This window comes from Asterias amurensis, chromosome 1 (assembly GCF_032118995.1).
Source record: "Asterias amurensis chromosome 1, ASM3211899v1".
Classification (NCBI taxonomy): Eukaryota; Metazoa; Echinodermata; class Asteroidea; order Forcipulatida; family Asteriidae; genus Asterias; species Asterias amurensis.
In genome coordinates, this window is record NC_092648.1 from 21,499,130 (window position 1) to 21,519,355 (window position 20,226).

The 20,226-nt window shown below is 37.5% G+C and overlaps 1 protein-coding gene across 4 annotated transcripts; it reads left to right on the forward strand.

The window, feature by feature from the left end:
* The first annotated feature begins 60 nt into the window (after positions 1-60).
* On the forward strand, positions 61-20,216 carry LOC139947956 (zinc finger protein DPF3-like). 4 transcript variants are annotated; one of them, XM_071945890.1, is made up of 10 exons: positions 61-121; positions 3,010-3,299; positions 4,306-4,523; positions 5,322-5,415; positions 7,219-7,341; positions 11,852-11,947; positions 14,750-14,878; positions 16,343-16,455; positions 17,422-17,503; positions 18,043-20,216. In XM_071945890.1, the coding sequence occupies exons 1-10, from the start codon at positions 96-98 to the stop codon at positions 18,144-18,146; spliced, it is 1,275 nt and encodes a 424-aa protein (XP_071801991.1). In that variant the 5' UTR covers positions 61-95; the 3' UTR covers positions 18,147-20,216. The 4 variants fall into 4 exon arrangements, with proteins under 4 accessions (XP_071801991.1, XP_071802081.1, XP_071802170.1 ...); XM_071945980.1 differs by lacking the exon at positions 11,852-11,947; XM_071946069.1 differs by lacking the exon at positions 7,219-7,341.
* Positions 20,217-20,226: the final 10 nt, after the last annotated feature.

Consider the following 20,226-nt stretch of genomic DNA (forward strand, 5'->3'; position numbering starts at 1 on the left):
ACAGTTTTGCCCCATCAAATGTACACGATTAAGTACGTCAAATTACCCGACTACCCTAATATTATAAGCTGGACAAAAGAAATCCAGCGTTGAACATGACGTCGCTTACACGGAAAAATGGGTAAATATCGTCCTCTTAAATTTCAAAAAAAATTATCTAATATAAATTGTTGAATTGTATTGGGTTTTGTATTTGCATTACGGTAAATGACGGTGAATTTGGAAAAGGGGTAGGGCTTTCGTTGAGGAAATTAACATTTCTATATTTTTTTATTTATTTGTGCGACTCACGATTTTGACTGTACAAAAACCCTTGACCAACTCGGTACCAAGTCAACTCGGTCCCAGTCAACTCGGTCCCAAGTCAACTCGGTCCCAGTCAACTCGGTCCCAAGTCAACTCGGTCCCAGTCAACTTGGTCCCAAGTCATCTCGGTCCCAAGTCCACTCGGTCCAAAGTCAACTCGGTCCCAAGTCAACTCGGTCCAAAGACCTACCAAAGTCAACTCGGTCCTTCGGCGACCAACCTTAATACTTATTTTATAGTGTTTTTAAAATTATTTTATTGGTACTGTAGACTGTAGTAAACTGTGTTTAGATATTGTTTATTATTACGTGATAATTTTTATTATGTACGTGTAAGTTTACTTTTTGTTTTATGTTTTTTTATTACGTTTTTAATTATTAGGCCTAACTGAAAAGTTTTGTTTATTATTGTTATTTTTAACCAAACATTTATTTCCTTATGTTTTAGTTCTCAGAAATTGTACTGTTTTTATATTATTTATTGTATGTGTTAGTTTTTTTGAGAAAACTTTTGATAAAATAAACATGTTACACCAGTTTTAAATACACCTAAAGAAATCAAAGAGGATTCAATTGTTAATGTTTGTCAATTAATGTTAATTGATGAGAGCCATACAAATAAAAACAATACTCTGGTTGAAAGCAAAGGAACATTTGAACACCTTTTTTTTCAGTTGAAATTTATTCGCCCAACACAATTATGGTATTATATTCAAAAGTTAAAACAAACACAGATAGAAACAAACGGGACGCCCCGAATATCGGTGCACACTCATCTCGTTTCATGTACAAAGTCCAAGGACATTAGTTTGTTTTTTTCCAATTCAAAGAACTTAAACCGAGACTTGGGTCTGAGTTGACTTGGGACCGAGTTGACTTGGGACCGAGTTGACTTGGGACCGAGTTGACTTGGGACCGAGTTGACTTGGGACCGAGTTGACTTGGGACCGAGTTGACTGGGACCGAGTTGACTGGGACCGAGTTGACTGGGACCGAGTTGACTGGGACCGAGTTGACTTGGGTCTGAGTTGACTTGGGACCGAGTTGACTTGGGACCGAGTTGACTTGGGACCGAGTTGACTGGGACCGAGTTGACTGGGACCGAGTTGACTTGGGACCGAGTTGACTTGGGACCGAGATGACTTGGGACCGAGTTGACTGGGACCGAGTTGACTTGGGACCGAGTTGACTGGGACCGAGTTGACTTGGGACCGAGTTGACTGGGACCGAGTTGACTTGGACCGGTTGACTTGGGTCGAGTTGACTGGGTCTGAGTTGACTGGGACCGAGTTGACTTGGGACCGAGTTGACTGGGACCAAGTTGACTTGGGACCGAGTTGACTGGGACCGAGTTGACTTGGGACCGAGTTGACTGGGACCGAGTTGACTTGGGACCGAGTTGACTTGGGACCGAGTGACTGGGACCGAGTTGACTTGGGACCGAGTTGACTTGGGTCTGAGTTGATTTTAATAGATGGTAAAAAATATTACAAATATTCAATTAATAATTATTAGTGCTGGGCGAATAGTGAAATTTTGTTATTCGGATACCGCTGGCCAACTATCCGAAATTAACCGGATATTCGAATAGTTTTTTCGCCACTAAAAGGGGGGTTTTTAAAAAATAAAAAATAAAAAAATTAAATCTTTTTTTTCCGCTAGAGGGCGCTGTTCATTTGTGAATGAGATCTTATGGGCGGATTGATATTAGTTTTAGACAGTGTCACTCGGTTCATTCATAAAAATGACCGGATCTAATTTAAAGATGGCGATTTGCTTTTTCTTGTGATCGTGATTGACTCTACGTGAAGGAAAACTTTTGTAATCTTTGAACAAATTACGTCAGAAATGTCATTGTTTTAACTCTTCACGGAGGTGAGCATAGTTAAATACTTAATATATGCTGTTTTATGCTGTCTGAATAGAAGTTTCATAAGGATTCAGAGAAAACATTCATATCAGTTGTCGCCCGACGTCCGCGGATATTCGGATATTAAAGAATATCCGGTTACTCGGTTGTAATTACAGAATTATCCGGTTTGTAAATAGGTATTCGCGCCCTATGCGGATATCCGGTTAAGAAAAAAAAGGCATTCGCGGTTACGGATAGGAAAACCTATTCGCCATCAACCGGATATTCAAATAATTCGCCCAGGCCTAATAATTATTATAATATAGAAAAAAGGGCGGAGAAAAATACCATATAAATAGAAATACATGTACAGCACAAAACAATTGTAAGAATGGATTGTACATTAAAACTGTGTGAGGTTGTGATTCTTTTCTTCATTCATCTATTCTTAGAATTTTGAGTGTTCAGAAATCATGTTTTTACACAAAATTATAATAACAACTTCTTCTTTTTTTTTTTTTTAAATGTGGCAATAAAATTAATAAACCAATTTCTTATTTTATTGGAGTCTGGCCTGGCATATTTTTTTTTGTAGGGATATTTAAAATGCAATGAAATGTAAATGATAATTTCTAAAAGTTTCAATTCCATATTTTCGTACAATCCAAATGTGATGCTTTAACCTCGGTTTGGTAGGTAGAATGATTTATTTTGTATTTTCGTTGTTCAGTCAAGATTCTGTTCTTGCCAATACCTTTTTCCCCCAATTTATACTCAAGTTGGATACTAACGTTTCTGAGCTAAAATGTCTTAACAACCATTTCTTTAACTTGTTTTTATTATAAATATCAGAGACTATGAGCAGTTCTACCGTGAGGCATTGGAGAACGCAGCACACTTCAACACACGCCTCGTGGCTGAGAGAAGAATGCGTCTCCCCTTCTTGGACTCACAGACAGGCGTCGCTCAGAACAACTGTTTCATTTGGATGCAGAAACGCCATCGAGGGCCAGGCTTAGAGGAGGGTCAGTTATACACATACCCATCACGGCGATGGCGTAAGAAACGCAAACCCCAGCATGCACCGCTGGTCGACTCCAGCAACTTGTATTCTCAACTTCAACAAGGTGAATCTTCTAATGGTAAGATTTTTATCTGTTCATCTTGAAGGCACTGGAAACCTTTGATAATTGTCAACGACCAGTGTTCTCACCTGATGTATGCCAACATGCATAAAATATCAAATCTGTAAAAATTTTGACTCAATTGGTCATCGAAGTTTCAAGAGAATAGTGAAAGAAAAAACACTCCTGTTGAACAAATGGGTGTGCTCTCAGATGACTAATAAAAGGCTTCAGGCTTGAAGACTTTAATATTTGAGTGAGAAATTACCTCATTTTGAAAAACTACGATACTTCAGAGGAAGCCATTTCTCACAATGTTGCTCGTTATCCGAGTAAGTTTTCACGCTAACATTTATTTTGAGTAATTACCAATAGGGTCCAGTGCCTTTTAATTTAAATCACCATCATAAATCATGCAGTTTTTAGTCTGCCATTTCTACCTGAAACCCTCAAGACACCCATGGCTGAGAACCGTCCGCTCTTCATTGGATATCATAGTATTGTCTGCCAACACCCAAACCTTAAAACTTTGAAATAGTTTTATGCCTTTAAGTATCAACAAGAATAACGGGTTTGACATCGCTCTGAATCAACACAAAATATATATATTTTTTTTGCAGTGCCTCAAAGTTCTGTGATTGATTTTCATAGATTCAGTCTTGTCCGCACTACCTTTCCAAGCATAACGTACATATCAATGCAATCTGGTATTGGTGGTGTTGGCCAGTGTTGAGTAATTGTAGGCTTCTGATGGATTCCTGAAGGCATCATAGAGCCTGTAAGCACAAAAACTTGTTAAGTCGAGAAAATAATTGCTTGGCAAAAACAGGTTAACAGTGTTTTCTGCTAAACGGCTTTATGAAATTGGGCCCTGGTGGCTTTTAGTGTTATTGGTTAAAACTCTGTACACATTGTACATCAAATTATTTCCATGATAATTATCAGACGTAATTGAAACAAATTTCATGTGACAAACTGCATGTTCCTTTGTTATTGTGAACGCAATGTCTCCTTACCACCTCAGATGGAATAGACACAATTCAGGAAATATCAGGTTTCACTGAGACTGATTCCAATCATCCAGAGACATCAACGAACCTGGTCGATAAAGACCAAGAGGAGTTATTCAGAGAGATGGAGGCGGTGGATGACATCCCCGATGCAGGAGAGATCGAGAGGGCCGACTCAGAAAGCGATGAAGATTTTGAAGTGTCATCTCGTAAGAGAAGAGGAAGAGGAAAGGTAAATGGGCAAATACGTCAATGTATCTGAGGCAGTGTTGTAGCCACGGTGGGCGGTTCTGGGCGGGCCTGCCCAAGACTCACAATTTTTGCCCAGCACTCTGAGCAAAATACATTGAACCAACCAGCACAGATTTCCCCTAGAATAAATCAAAATAATTTCCACTGTGCATTGATCGGAGACACAGCTAATGATAAGGAGTATCAGAAGTCACAGCCAAAGAACACAGTCAAACGGCCACCAACTTATTGCGCAAACAGTTTGGAAACCTTGCATTATGCCTGAACTTGCATTTTTCTTTTGATCGTGATTGACTCTACGTGAAGGAAAACTTTTGTAATCTTTGAACAAATTACGTCAGAAATGTCATTGTTTTAACTCTTCACGGAGGTGAGCATAGTTTAATACTTAATATATGCTGTTTTATGCTGTCTTAATAGAAGTTTCATAAGGATTCAGAGAAAACATTCATATCAGTTGTCGCCCAACGTCCGCGGATATTCGGATATTAAAGAATATCCGGTTACTCGGTTGTAATTACAGAATTATCCGGTTTGTAAATAGGTGTTCGCGCCCTATGCGGATATCCGGTTAAGAAAAAAAAGGCATTCGCGGTTACGGATAGGAAAACCTATTCACCATTAACCGGATATTCAAATAATTCGCCAAGGCCTACAGGATTTGCACAGTCTGTTAGAGCCTACCTCAAATAAAATAATAAAGTTCTTTAGTCTTCAGAAACATTACATCTATCAGTATTAAATTGACCCAATGTCCCTTTTACCCCTACCCCCACAGGGACGTGGTGGCGGAAGGAAGAAAGCTTCAGCCATCGACGCAGACATGCCCATTCTACAAGCAGAAGATAAAGAGAAACCCTTCGGCTGTAAAGGTAAAACAATCTACCGTTCCAACCTGTATCTTCATCAGGTTAAATGGCTGACGCCCGATTTCATACTTCCTGCGAATGCGATTTGGATTTTGATGTCGCAATTTTGCAACGAGCAGTTCGCAGCAGTTGAGATGTGCTCAACTCCTGCAAAATATTTGCTGGGAAAACAGAGATGTGATGCATTTGTAGGAAGTATGAACCGGGTTTAATTCCCATGTATACTTAGGGCACGGTCAGTTGATGTGTGCGATCAGTCATTCATGTTGGGCATTGGGCAGATTCTGTAGAACATCTCACCCTTAGTTTACAATAAGGAAAACAAAAATCCTCCAGAGTTGGGAATTAGAAAAAAGAGGGTTTCAACTTGTGGCAGCGTGATCGACTGATAGTACAATGTAGTTGGCGGATCGCGCAGATTGACCGATTGTGACCAACATTTATATCTAGAAATATCCTACAGAAAAAGTAACTGCCTCCAAGAACATTAGAATCACCTACATGTATCCTGTTTTAAAGTAGTGAACACACAGTATATATTCTTAAGGTCAAGTTCATTTTAGACTTGCTAGTTCTCAAGTAGATTCACAGCTATACTCTTTCAGACCATTGCAAGAAAGACACGCCCTTTTTTGCATAATTTTCTTAAGTAGTGCTAGGACATTTATTATCTAAAACATTAGACTACATTCTTAACGTGCAAAGAAGTCATGCAAACAAATTTTAAAAATTGGGCTTGACTGGCAGACCTGTTGTGTTTGCCCTTCTTCTGTGATTGACTACTCTTCAGACTACATCCAGTGTTGGAATGTCACATGGTTATGCCTTAAAGGTTTTCATCCATTTTGTAAATTTGAGTCTTATAAACGAAAGTTTATTTAATTTATATAAGCTTCCTCCACCATTAACTTTTGAGTTATCAATTAACAGTGGTTTTTTAAATTCATATTTGGCACTTATCTTTCAGTTTTTGCACAATTTTTTTACCACTTTTTTATCACAAAACTAACTTCTGAGTAAAGCTTCAGAAAAAAAGTATATTTTTTAAATTCATCAATTAACGAGCAACATTGTGAGAAACTGCTCCCTCTAAAGTAATGTAGTTTTTCAGAGAGAGGTGATTTGTCACTCAAATATTAAAAGACTTCAGGCCTGAAGCCTTTTTTTATGCTTCTGAAAGTACTCAAATTGTACAAGGATGCTTTTTCATCATTATTTTTTGCAACTTATATGACCAAATAAGCTCAAATTTTCACAGATTTGTGGTCTTTGACAATTACCAAAGGTGTCAAGTGCCTAAAACCAAGACAATTGAAAAGATAAGATTAGATAAGATAAGATAAATGTGATTACAGTAAGATACTGATCATAATCTCAGAAAGATTGAAATTGAGGAAATTGTGTGAGAGCATAAACCTTTATTATGCTGCCTCCATCTTGGTCATGTTCCTCGTGTTGAACAACAAAAATGGATGCTATTAGTCATTTTGCAAATAGGAACCAGACTATTTTGTTCTTCCAGCCTCGGTTTGGTAACATTGATATCAATGGGAGAGATTCAAGATGGCTGCACCATGATAAAGGTCTATTGGATTACTCAAGTGTTTCTAGCACTTAGAGGAAACAACCTAATATTTACAGGCTGGAATTTAATTCACTTTGAGGGAATTCTCGACGTAATTACAAGAAATGCATTAAAGTTCACAGAAACAGGTTCATCTTTGACGATAATTAGCACAATCACAGCACGGTCCACAGTTTAGTTGGTAACCATCATCTGACACTGTTACCCTTCTCTAACGCTAGTGTGCGGCAAACGGTACAAGAATCGACCGGGTTTGAATTATCATATGAGTCACTATCACCAAGAGATAGAGGCTGTCTCGGACGAACAGTCCCAACCCTCCCCTCTCCAACTGACGGATCCACGTAAGTCTTCGCCCCTCCACTGCCACCCGCACCATTCACAGAAGATTTTGTATCGGAACGAAGCTATCTTTAACACTAATTGGTGGAAGCGCACATTGCTAGGGCATCATTGAGGGTCACTGACCTCTTTAGCTATTGTTTTGTCGCATTCATTGTCATTTGTCCACCACTCAGAGAGGACGCTGCTTTGTTCTTTAAAATGGCATGTTTTTCAAGATGGCGGCTGACTGTGTTGACTATCACTAATATCTGCATGGGTAACTCTAGCCATTATTATCTCCTGCTGCACATTGGCACTAACAGTAACCATGGTAACTCATTCTATCTAATCACTGATTGGCATCAATTCCACCTTAACTCATTGTTGTTGGTCTCTCCTCTCAAATAATTCTCTCTAAGTCTGAAAATCTAGACATTTCTGATATCAGCTCCAAATATTTCAACATTGTGGCTCATGTGGATACACAATGTAAACACTCCAAGCAAGTAACGCGCAGTGTGTATTGAAAATTCATGGCTGCCTCCCTCCCACCTTCAGGCACAAACACTTGGAAGCTGTCATGCTTTTCATGCGTACTGTGCATTACTTCCTTGGTTTGTTAACATTGTTTACCCCTTATGAGTTGCGTGACACCGGTAACAAACTGTTTCTATTAGACAAGGTATGTTGGCACACACAAGATTGACAGATCAGGCATCTAAACGTGGGATTCCCATGATATACAATGGAAGTTACAGAAATGTTAATAATGTAAACAACTTTAATGAGCCCTTTTGAGGTATGGCGGACACAATGCTACAACACTGTAAAGTTGTAGTAAATTTGTGCGTATTGACCATAGAGATAGAACGTATGTTATTCAGTGAAGTGCGCATTTTAGGCGACGCTGCGTTTACACGTAAACCTAATGACCACCAACATGGTGACAAGGCATCAGTCGCGGCGTGTGACGCGCGCGTATCACATCCGCCATACCTCAAAAAGGCTTATAGGATTGGTCCAGATTTCAAGACTAGATTTCAGGGCTTGTTTTACTTTGAATCTAGAAACTACTGAGGGAAAGAATCAGAGAAGCTCTGTGTTTGTTGCTGTTTGTGATGACTAAACAATCTGCTTGCAATTACACCCAGGGGGGCTTCTACCTCAGCACCTAAAATAGAGAGACCCAGACCTGGCAGGACAAAATATTCTACATGTGTGTCTCATTTTGGCAATAGTTTTGTCTTCTTAACAACTTTTTTAGGAAAAAGGAAGCACCGCTTTGGTATAATTACTTCACCTTCATTAAAGATGCTCATAAATGTGTCACAAATTCCCAAATTAAATTTAGCATTTAATTTCGTTTCCGTGTTCTGAGACAACCCTCGCATTTGAGGCAAACTTCTTTCAATTCTGTACCATTCTTTTTTGATTAGTACAAAAGGTGTTATGTATATGCTGTTAATGTTAGTCTGTTAGTGAGGAAGTTAGCTGCATGTCACTATGCATGCACTTGGAGCTACACAAAAGGGCCTTGGTACATGTATAGTGGGGTAGCCAATCATTTATAAACAAAGACTTGCATGGTAATGAAATCTTATAATCAGTCTAACATTAATACTGAAAGTAAAGACTGAAACATAACAATTTTTGTAAAAATGTCTACAACCAGGGGACATATTTGTATTTGTCATTAATGTTTTATTTTATTTTATTTAGTTGAATGAAAGGTTTCCCCCTGTTTGGGGGAGGGGGTATTGTCGTCAGTGACTTGCCTGTGTGTACAGGCAGTAGTGTTCTGTTTTTCTGCCCAACATAAATTCTACCTCTGTTAAAGGCAGTGGGCACTATTGGTAATTACTCAAAATAATTATTATCATAAAACCTTTCTTGATTACGAGTAATGGGGAGAGGTTGATAGTATAAAACATTGTGAGAAACAGCGCCCTCTGAAGTGACGTAGTTTTCGAGAAAGAAGTAATTTTCCACGAATTTGATTTCGAGACCTCACATTTATAATTTGAGGTCTCGAAATTAAGCATCTGAAAGCACACAACTTTGTGTGACCATGGTGCGACAAGGGTGTTTTTTCTTTCATTAAATTCGACGACCGATTGAGCTCAAATTTTCACATGTTTGTTGTTTTTTGCATATGTTGAGATACACCAACTGTGAAGACTAGTCTTTGACAAATACCAATAGTGTCCAGTGTCTTTAAAATGTGGCATTTTGTTAGTGTAGTTGGAAAGGAGTCAACAGTGCATCACAAAAGTGATTTGAATTTTGTTCATTTATTATGGGTAAGCCTTTCCTGCCCTGTATCCTCTAAAATCATTTCAGATTCTTATGCAACCAATTGATAACATTTTCAAATTTGCTTAATGGGGTAAATCATAGATGCTAACATGTCGGTTGTTGGGAGCTATCATGTGCTGGAAGATCATAAACTTTCTGTTAATTCTTAAACATTTCCACAATCAACTGTAAATCAACATGGTAATGGCAGTGCTACTCGCTCATTCAGCTCACCAAACATGACCTTGGTAGCAAGGACCTCAACTTCCACTCCTTATGCTCAGGGTGATCTTTTCTCCTTAATTAATATTCATTTATGCAAATAATATTACCACCGCTTCAATCTATTTACAACATTTGCTGCATTTTGCGAGAATTTCTTTACTCCATAAAACTTTTCAGGTACCTCATCTCCCTTTTTTTCTTCAAAGAAAAGGTTTAAGTTTTGTTGTTCTTTTCTTTAGTTGTTTACTTTACAGAACGATTTAATTTGTTTCCTTTTGGAGAACAGTCATCTGTTCATTATCAAATTCAAACACCACATCTTCTTATTTTGGTTAATGCAAAAGTTTTTTCCTCAGCGTAGGCCTACACATTGGAAAATATGTGGGGTTTATTTTTAGACTTGCAGGTGATTATTTTGTGTTGGATTTGATAGTCCTGCATGCAAAAGTGTAACTTTCACACTGTTTCACACACTTTAGGTCTGCTGCTCAACTGTATCTGCACATTATTTGCATTGTTCCTTGTGACACCTTAAGTTCACTCAATGTCACACTGCTGTCGTAAATGGATATTTGTACATTGCACATACGTGTTAATAAACTACATTTTTGTCAGGCCTGGAAACTCTCCTTGAGAGGGCATGGCCATTTTCGTTTGGGGTTTTCCATTGGAAAATCTTAAAGCCCAGGGGAATCTTCTTAAGGGGCACCAAGGCTAAGGTAACATCAGCCATGGCCTTTGTGGTTTCTGTTTAATTCCAAGCTGGATTTGTAAGTGATAATCCTTGAGTTGTGTAATTGCAAATGAATGGTGTCAGTTGAAACAATTTTATTCAAGGACAATATTCCAATAACTGCAATGGAGGTTCTTAAAGAAAAGAGCTAAATGTTTCAATATTCAGCCAAAATTCACTCGACTTTGCTTTCAAACTAATTACTGAATGGAACTAAGTAGTGGGAAAACACGTGTAATTTTTAGTCCCTTAATGCGTGATTAAGATTTGTTTAGAAGTTCAACCTCCAGCTTTGGATCATCAAACAGTGATGGAGTGTTCTTCTCCTGCCATAGATTTTTTCGCAAATACCCATTGCGCAAGCGCAAACTGTTAAACGGGGTGCATGCTGGTCTAGCTAGCGATCAAACTTGATCCACGCTTTGGAACATCAAACAGCGATGGAGTGTTCTTCTCCTGCCATACATTTTTTCACAAAAAAACCATTGTGCAAGTTCTAACTGTTAAATGGGGTGCATGCTGGTCTAGCTAGCGATCAAACTTGATTCACGCCTAACGTGCGTGAATCCACGGAAAAAAAGTATTTGCGATAAGGTCTATGTGGCAGGGTAGTCGAGACCAGTGGTAGGTGCCATACAGTCCATGAGTCTGATAGTTTGATATAAGAGGGTCCAATACATGAACCTTAAAGTTCTAGACTGAGACATACAGGTTCTATTTTTTAGACCTACAAATACTGTGACGAATAGGACCTAGACTTGAAACTACAGGTCCTATACTAAACATACTTAAAGGAACGTAACAGTCGTGACCCAAATGGCCGACCGATCTCGAACGTTTACAGGTTTGTCAGTTTATGTATATGGTGGATCACATAAAGTGCTTACACTGCCAGCAACTTTTTTGCTAGCAAAACCAATTCTGTAATGTTCCTTTAAAATGGTCCTTGAGTGAAGGAAAAAGGTCATAGACTGTGAAATACAGGACAGGTCTTATACTGAAACATAGCGTAGAAGTCTAACATTTTGACCTGCAGATGTAAAACCTGGACCTCTTTATACATGTACAGTGTATGTTCTTAATTAACCAATTTAATATGCCATTTCTGCAAATGCCTTGGTGTACATTTTCAACTTAAATGCAAAATAACCCAAATTGTTTTTCTCCATTCATACATTTTGAAAAAAAAAAGTGTTTTAATCGGATGTTAAATGGCTTTTTGCTTCAGAGAGCGAACTTTTCAGATTGTATTGACATTTACTTCTGTTTTGATTCAGACTTTGGAAGTTCTATGGCTTTAGGGGAAAGTCAGGTTGTCCGCCATCTTGGAATGGGATCATGTGACTGGAGGGCAAAAGCAACACAAAATAAAAGTAATCAACATTGTTATCGTTAAATTATCGTTGCCAAAAGGAATGCGTACATGTTGGTATACCGTAAGTCATTGCTCCTAAAGAAGGCATTCTGATTGGGAGAGAGCTGATCATGTGACTAAGCTTTGTTTATGTATTTGGAGGCCAGCAATAAAAAGTCTCTGGTTTCTTGTGCCTAAGCATGTCAGCTTTTTATCCCACTCCATTGTTTTTTTTTTTAAAGTTTTTTTTTAGGATCATCCATTCATGTTTACAAAAAAAAAATGAACTGGTAAAGACCAGTTGACTATCTCATTTATGCTCATTTATTCATACATGGTTCTACATAAAAAGTAAAATGAAGCCAAATCAAGTTATTGATTCAATATCAGTGGAAAGGGCAAGTTACACTGCAGCGATAACGATAACGATCACAACGCAAAGAGAACGCATTCTTTTGATTGAATTGCCTCGTGCAGAGTACGCACACGCTTAATATTCCACCAATCGAGGGCGTGCTTTGTTAACGTAATCGTTATCATTTTTGTTATCGCTGCAGTTTGACTGGCCCTTTAGACTGATGTTGAAATATCATTTTCGGACAAGTTGTTTCAGTGTTCAGAAGAATAAAAAGTGTAAGTTGTCCCCACGGACATCTTAAAAGAAAATTCCATGACTTTTCCATGACTGGCAAGAACAAAATTCTGGTTTTCCCATATTGCATAAATCTGTTGGCTTTTGTAGAACTTGAACACCACACCAATGCATCACATTGTAGAGTTAGTCTCCCCCCCCCCCCACCAATGAAAACCAGAGACTTTTGAGCTTTTTTTGTTTTGCATGACGCTGAAGGAAAGCGATTCACAGATCGCACCAATCAAAATGCAGCAAAGTCATGTGACAGGTTTGTACAACGCATGCATGAAAGTTTTTGAATAATGTGTCGAAACAGGGGGTGTGCAACCCCTAAAAAATTAAATTCAGTGGTAAATTGAATTTGAAAAAATGAAGTTATACTGTCTCCAAAGAAAGATAAATGAAGTTGGTGGTGAACTTTTATTGGACAAGTGATTTCCAGAAAGATCTTAATGTATAATTTCTAGAAAGTTGCTTGTTGCTTTTTTTGATGCTCCAATATCAAAATGAAATTTAAAAAGAGAAGTCCCCTTGGTTTTCTACCTTCTGCCCTTGTAGTAGAAGGTAATAAGCAGTTAGTAGAATCTAAAGAAAGACAAGTTCTTAAAAGAACATCTATCTGGCAAGTAGATATACACACGCTGCCTAAACATAGGATTCAAACTGCCTCTAGCTACCGGGCAACCTCGGTAATCTAGTTGGTAAGACACTGCTCTAGAATTGCAAGGGTCGTGGGTTCGAATCCCACCCGAGTAACATGCATGTGATGTTTTTTCACAGGACTCGGGGAAAGTACTGAGTATACAGTGCTAACACACATCGGTGTATGGGTAAAAACCAAAATTAATATTCTTTATCCCCGATGCAAATTTAACATCTATTATATACACATGGTGTTACTGCAAAGCAAATGTATATTGATAATCGACTTACCATCACCTTCATGGCAAACAACTGAAGTCACTAGTTTTTTATAAGTTCATTGCCATATAATCAACACACTAACAATGTTGATTGTTTTTGTACAATTTAACGGGGCTACTGTCTGCCATGTTGGAAGTCAAAATTGCTCCTATCAATTGTGGTAGGCATGTAACTGCAGTGCAGCCCTAAAATAGCACTACACTGTATAGCTTAGAGGGACTTACTTGTAAACTCCCAAAATGGTGCAACCAAGATTATTGTGATGATGATTTAAGGTGAATCGGTGGGTCAATATATGCCAAAATGTACCCCTGCGAATATCTGTGTGTTGCTCTCCAGTCTGAGTTATTGTGTTTAGGGTGCAACGCTTTACAGTTGAAAATGGTGGATAACCATGATTTTCCAGTCAAATATTTTAATTTCAAACAAGAAGCAAATGCTGTGAGAGATATGCTTAGTACGTTTTATATAAGTGCAACATAAGTGTAAACAATTTTATGAATGATGTTCAGGCATTTTTGTAATGGCTCCCCATGTAGTCCAACTGAATGTAAATGTTTCCTGTTACTACCTGGGGTTTGTCTGCCCCATTTCCACAATGTTGAACCTTAATTGTCTACCTATTTGTCCTAACCATTTATCCACCCGATTAAATTACCGCACTAACATTACACAACCACATTCCCCACTTAATTCACCCAACTGTCTGTCCATAATCCACAAATACGTATTCACAAACAGTGCATGATGTTTAACTTCTACCAGTTTATCCCCAAAACCATTCATGATTCTTCCTCAATGCTATTATCAAAATTTAAGAGAAGAATCAACATCTATTGAATTCTGAAACGGATGTAAATGTTCCTCTTTTTCCACTTTTGTTATTGTTGATGAATTTGCATTGAATTCATCTCAATGTGAGGAAGTAATTTTTAAATTAAAAAAAGTTTACCTCATTAAGTCAGCTTTCCTTTCTGAGAAAAACAAAATTAATAACACTGTCTTTGAATAAAGTAATTGTTAATCAGATGAAAAGGAGTTTTAGAAAACATTTTGGATTTTTAGTAATTAGTTGATATGGCCTTTTTGTCGTTTGTGTTTGTAGTCTGTATGTTTTGTGCCTTTTTTTCCCTCTTTTTTTTTACGTTACGTTACGTTTGTTTGTTGTACCTTTTTGTTTAGGTTTTTTTTCTTTTTATAGAGGGGGATCCTCAATCTAGCATTGTAATTGTTTTGTTTATTTTGTCCATTGTGTATTTTCAGCCAAGAAGAAAATGATCAAAGGCATCGCAGAGCCTAATAACTATTGCGACTTCTGTCTGGGTGATACCTATAGAAACAAGGAAGGTACTCAGGAGCAGCTGGTATCCTGCGCTGATTGTGGACGTTCAGGTGTGTACTCAAGGGGTACCAGGCCATGTCTGAATTGGCAGCTTCGGCTACAGCTATGTCTGGATTGTCGCGTCGTCGTACGTTAAAATAAAAGACTTCCTTAACAACGCCCTTAGCCATAGTCATAGCTGCTAATTCCGATACGGCCTGATTAATAACAATAGGCTTATTGGGGGCTTGTTAACATTGAGTAAAACTAAAAGATAGGGTTACTGTTTCTGCAGGCAAGTATCTCAAAAGGTTACAACTACCCTAAACAAAAATCGTCTAAACTTTTTACACTGGTTGTTGGGGTTTGATGTTTTCCGTGTTTCGGTGTCATATTCAGAACAAACCATGCAATGTGAACCCAGACAAACCATCTATTCTCAGCAAGAACAGTATTGGCTGTTATTGTTGATGAGCTCAGCTATGTTGTTGCGCAGTATTGGTTCATTGTTTAAAGGCAGTGGACACTATTGGTAGTTACTCAAAATAATTATTAGCAGAAAACCTTTCTTGGTTACGAGTAATGGGGAGAGGTTGATAGTATAAAACATTGTGAGAAACGGCTCCCTCTGAAGTAATGTAGTTTTCGAGAAAGAAGCAATTTTCCATGAATTTGATTTCGAGACCTCAGATTTAGAATTTGAGGTCTGGAAATCAAGCATCTGAAAGTGCACAACTTCATGTCACAAGGGTGTTTTTTCTAATTCATTATTATCTCGCAACTTCGATGACCGATTGAGCTCAAATGTTCACAGGTTTGTTATTTTATGCATATGTTGAGATACACCAACTGTGAAGACTAGTCTTTGACAATTACCAATAGTGTCCAGTGTCTTTTCTAGAGGGTCTTGTGGACCCTAGTGAATTGGAGAGGGCATATTTTTTAGGAAATGCTGCATGGCTTTAAAGTATTTTGTGGAAAAGAAGACGAATGAGAGCATGTTATTTTTCTTGTAAGAATGTTCTGTTTGTATTGTGCACCTTGATGAATGGATAGAATTTTGATTTGAGGAAGAGTTACATTTTGGTAATAATACAATATTTAAGATGAAAATAACTCAGGGGGAGCTGAAGGCAGGAATTGATATATTCCTCTTTAAACAGTCTAGATTTTAGGATGGAGGGGAACATGCACAAAGGCAAGGAGTTTCATAGCGATTGCATTGAAAATACAGAATCAATATAAGTGGTCATCGCCAGTGTGTATGCTGTAATTTTGAAAGGGTGGGTCAGATAAAAACAGGCATGACATTCTTCCTATTTAAGTCTGATATCCGATTTTTCTGCTCTCGGAAATCTTTGATTGAACAACCTAAAAATCTGTAAGAGCCTACACCATGATGGGCCCTTTTACTCGATAAAATGAAATAAAAAGGACCGAATATCATGCTTGTAAAAGGGAATTAAAACAATCAAAGAACTGAAAGTTAATATGTCACTTAAATTGAGAGGAATCTTTTTTGCTCTAAACCTCAGGCCATCCTTCTTGTCTACAATTCACGGAGAACATTACTGCTAAAGTGAAGAGTTACCGCTGGCAATGTATTGAATGCAAGTCATGTGGCTTGTGTGGTACGTCGGATAATGATGTAAGTAATACAATGTCGACTATCATCAACTTTCCGTTTTTACTCTGGAAACATCTTTTAAGAAAAGCATTTAGTGATGTGCAGTGAGTTTTGTATCTGCCGGTTTTTATGCTTCATATTTGATTGTGAACTTTTTAAATGCTTTATTGTACCTAAGTTGCATTGGTTTTGTTTTACTGTATTATGGTGTCCATGCACCCTTTTGTCAATAAGGCTCTGATTTCTATTTTGCTTATATTTTTTACTGGTGTACTTTTTCTTAAACTGTTTCTGTGTAATTTTCTTATGGTATTTTAACTGGTTATGCGCTCTCGAACAGGCTGGTCCTGGATAGAGCGCAATACAAATTCAATAAATTATTATTATTAACTTTCTAAAAGGCTTCTTTGGTCAATAGGTTGACGAGACCAAAGCAGTTTCAGTTTTTTTTAAGGAAGGATAAATTCATCCATTGTAATCTCTATTCTACTTTTATTGTATTTTGATATGACGGGTCATTCTAAGCTCCTTGCGAGTTATTTTTGTGGTTTGTTTTTTTCATCTATTTTCAAGATGAGTGTTGTCTTTTTATAATATTGATATATTGTTTTTTTAATCTTCTTTTGATTGTGGGAACTTTAACTGTAATTTTAACTGTTCATCTTTAATGTAATTTTATTGATGTTTCCTTTATTTATTTATATTTATGTAATAGCGCGTATGGGTATACTTTTATAATGTATTTAATTGTCTTGTATTTTTTATTAATATTTTATTGTTATACACATTTGAACAAAATTTTATTTTGCGCTATATACATGTATGAATAAATTACTACTAATATTATTATTACTACTAATATTATTATTATTCATACTAAGTATATTTTTCCAGTGTTCACAACCATTCCAAAGTTTAGACACAAGTGAAATTCTAGGTTACTATTTTGTTAAGTGTTTTTTACTTTTGCCGATTGTTTTTCCTTAGGATCAGCTTTTATTCTGTGACGACTGTGATCGTGGCTACCACATGTATTGTCTTAAACCACCCATGTCAGCACCGCCAGAGGGTAAGCATACAAATAGTCCAAATATAAGGGGAGGGGCCATTAGCATTGCCAAGGATTGGGCCAGGGTAGGGAAGAGGCCTGAGGCCGATTTCACAAAACTTAAGAATTAATCCTAACTCGAGTTAGGACGAGTAACCCGTCGTAACTTAGGATGGGTTCAATGCGTCCTGAGTGTTTTGATACGGAACTGAACCCGTCCTAAGTCCTAAGATTAATCCTAAGTTAGGAAGAGTTTGGTGAAATTGACGGCTGGGGCCCTTTCCAAACCTTAAATTGTTGTTTGTTCCCAGCAGACATTTGTACATGTCATGTATCTGAAACTCTCTACCACTTAATCTTAGATCTTTTCTTTGTAACATAAAACCAAATCTTTTTATTTATTTATTTGTTGTGTCTGATTTCTTTTGTTTTGTTTTTGATTTTACTGCGCCTTGAACACCCACTAGGGAGGATATGTGTGCATTACAAGTCATTATTATTATTTATTATAACGTATGTTAATAATTGGAATTTGTGGTTTTTTTTATCCTTCTCTTAAGGTTCTTGGATATGTAACCTGTGTAAATCACCCCAAGTGTCGCTTCCTCTACCAATGCCCCTACCAGCTCATCTACCCCAGCCACATCTCCCTATGATGACCTAATAAGCTTTGGTCACAGCGCCTCAGAGATACATCCAACGGGGAAGGCGCAGTTGTAGCATTAAGACATTAAGGACCATTAGGAAACGGTGCACGTACAGTATGTGTGTGCATATTTGACATCACAGGACGTTTGTTAGTTCCCAGTAGATATGGCGTACTTGCATACCTTGCTAAGAGGATTCCTTTGTATCACAACTTTAAACAACACAAACTTTTTTCATGCTTTAGCAAATTATAAGAAGGTTCATCTGTAGTCTAAAAAAAATAATCAAATCCCCATCATATCTTTGTAATTACTTCTTTTTCTACCATTATTAACACTATCTCTACACTGTATACCTGAAACTCTTTAAAAAAATTAAAGTTCATAAGATAACTATTTTTGCCGTTATTTATCAACGGAAATCCATACGCGAGTCTACCAGTTTGACGCACTATTCAGAAAATGCCATGCGAGTACGTTGATATTTACCACACAGACTTTTGGTGTCATCTACAATTCTCCCTAGCCGCACACGCATCCTGTATTCACACACCGTTTTCTAACGATCACTCTCGTAGATCTTTATAAATATACGCAATGTAGATTTGTCATAGTAATGTAGCCTGTAAATATGATAGCCTGAATTAGTATATGTACATGTAATCCACCTTAATGGTAGCATATTGCACCACAGCACCTTGTAAACCATTACATGGGGCTATGTAAAGGAGTAGGTCTCATAATTCAAATGTAGTCACACATGTACATGTACATGTACCTTGCATGAAAATACTGTATGTTAAAGCACTTCGAGTGTCACTGAGTGTAGATACGCGCGCTGTATAAGAAGCCACCATTCACTAGTGTTAATGGCACGAGAGTAATGTACATTGAAAGACTGGAGGCTTTGCATGGTTGACGGCTAAGAACAAATTATTACGATCCATTGCCGTTTGATTCTTTAACTTTTTATTTTTAAAAGAGAAAACCGAGGACTTTATTACTAACATTAGTTTGTTTTACAAAAAAATTCTTCATGTTATTATTATTATAATTTTTCTCTTTTTAGGGGGGGGGGGTAGCCTTACATCTTTGGTATGGAAGAAACACCGTCCTTCTAGAAACTGTTCCCAATTGTACATTATCATCCACCGTTATCGGAAAACTAAAACACTCAATAATGAGCCATCTTCATACATTGGGTTTATAATTAAAAATAGCTTTATTTTTTGTTAAAGAAAACATGAAATGTCTTTAATGGATTTACTACATTGTACAGTGGTAGTGATATATACTTTAGTTCCTGTTGGTGGTCTACTAGCATTGTCATCACTGGACTCGTGGTCAAGTGATAGCATTCCAACTCTCTCTGTGATTCTTACGACACTTGCGATGTTCTAGCGAGACTGCTGCTCTCGCGCTCTGCAGTCTCATTTAACTTAGTCGGCAGCTTCGCGCAAGAGCAGTGATCTCTCAAGAGCAGTATACGATCCCGGAGACCTGAAAGTATTACGCCGCCACCATGACTCGACTCTCAATGCGAGAAACATTAACGACTTGTCCACAAGTCTACATGTATATTATTATTAATAAAACATAGTATTTATAAAATGGTGATTAATTAATGGGGGGGGGGGGGCAGTTCATTGCTTTGTAGAATCAAAAGTCCGCTGAACCATAACACATTGTAAGAGGTCATAAAGGGAAAATGTGTAAAAAAAAAAGGGCACTGTACACGATTGGTAATTGTCAAAGACCAGTGTTCTCACTTGGTGTATCCCAACATAAGCATGAAATAACAGGCATGTAAAATTTGGGCTCAATCGGTCATCGAAGTTGTGAGAAAATGATGAAAGAAAAAACACCCTTGATGGACGAATTTGTGTGCTTTCAGATAGGAATAAAAGACTTCTAGCTGGAAGTCTTTTATTATTTTAGTGAGAAATTACCTCTTTCTTAAAACTACATTACTTCAGAGGGAGTCGTTTCTCACAATGTTTTATACTATCAACAGCTCTCCAATACTTGTTACCAAGTCGGTTTTTAAGTTAATATTTGTTTTGAGTAATTACCAAAACGTGTACCTTCCCTTTAAAG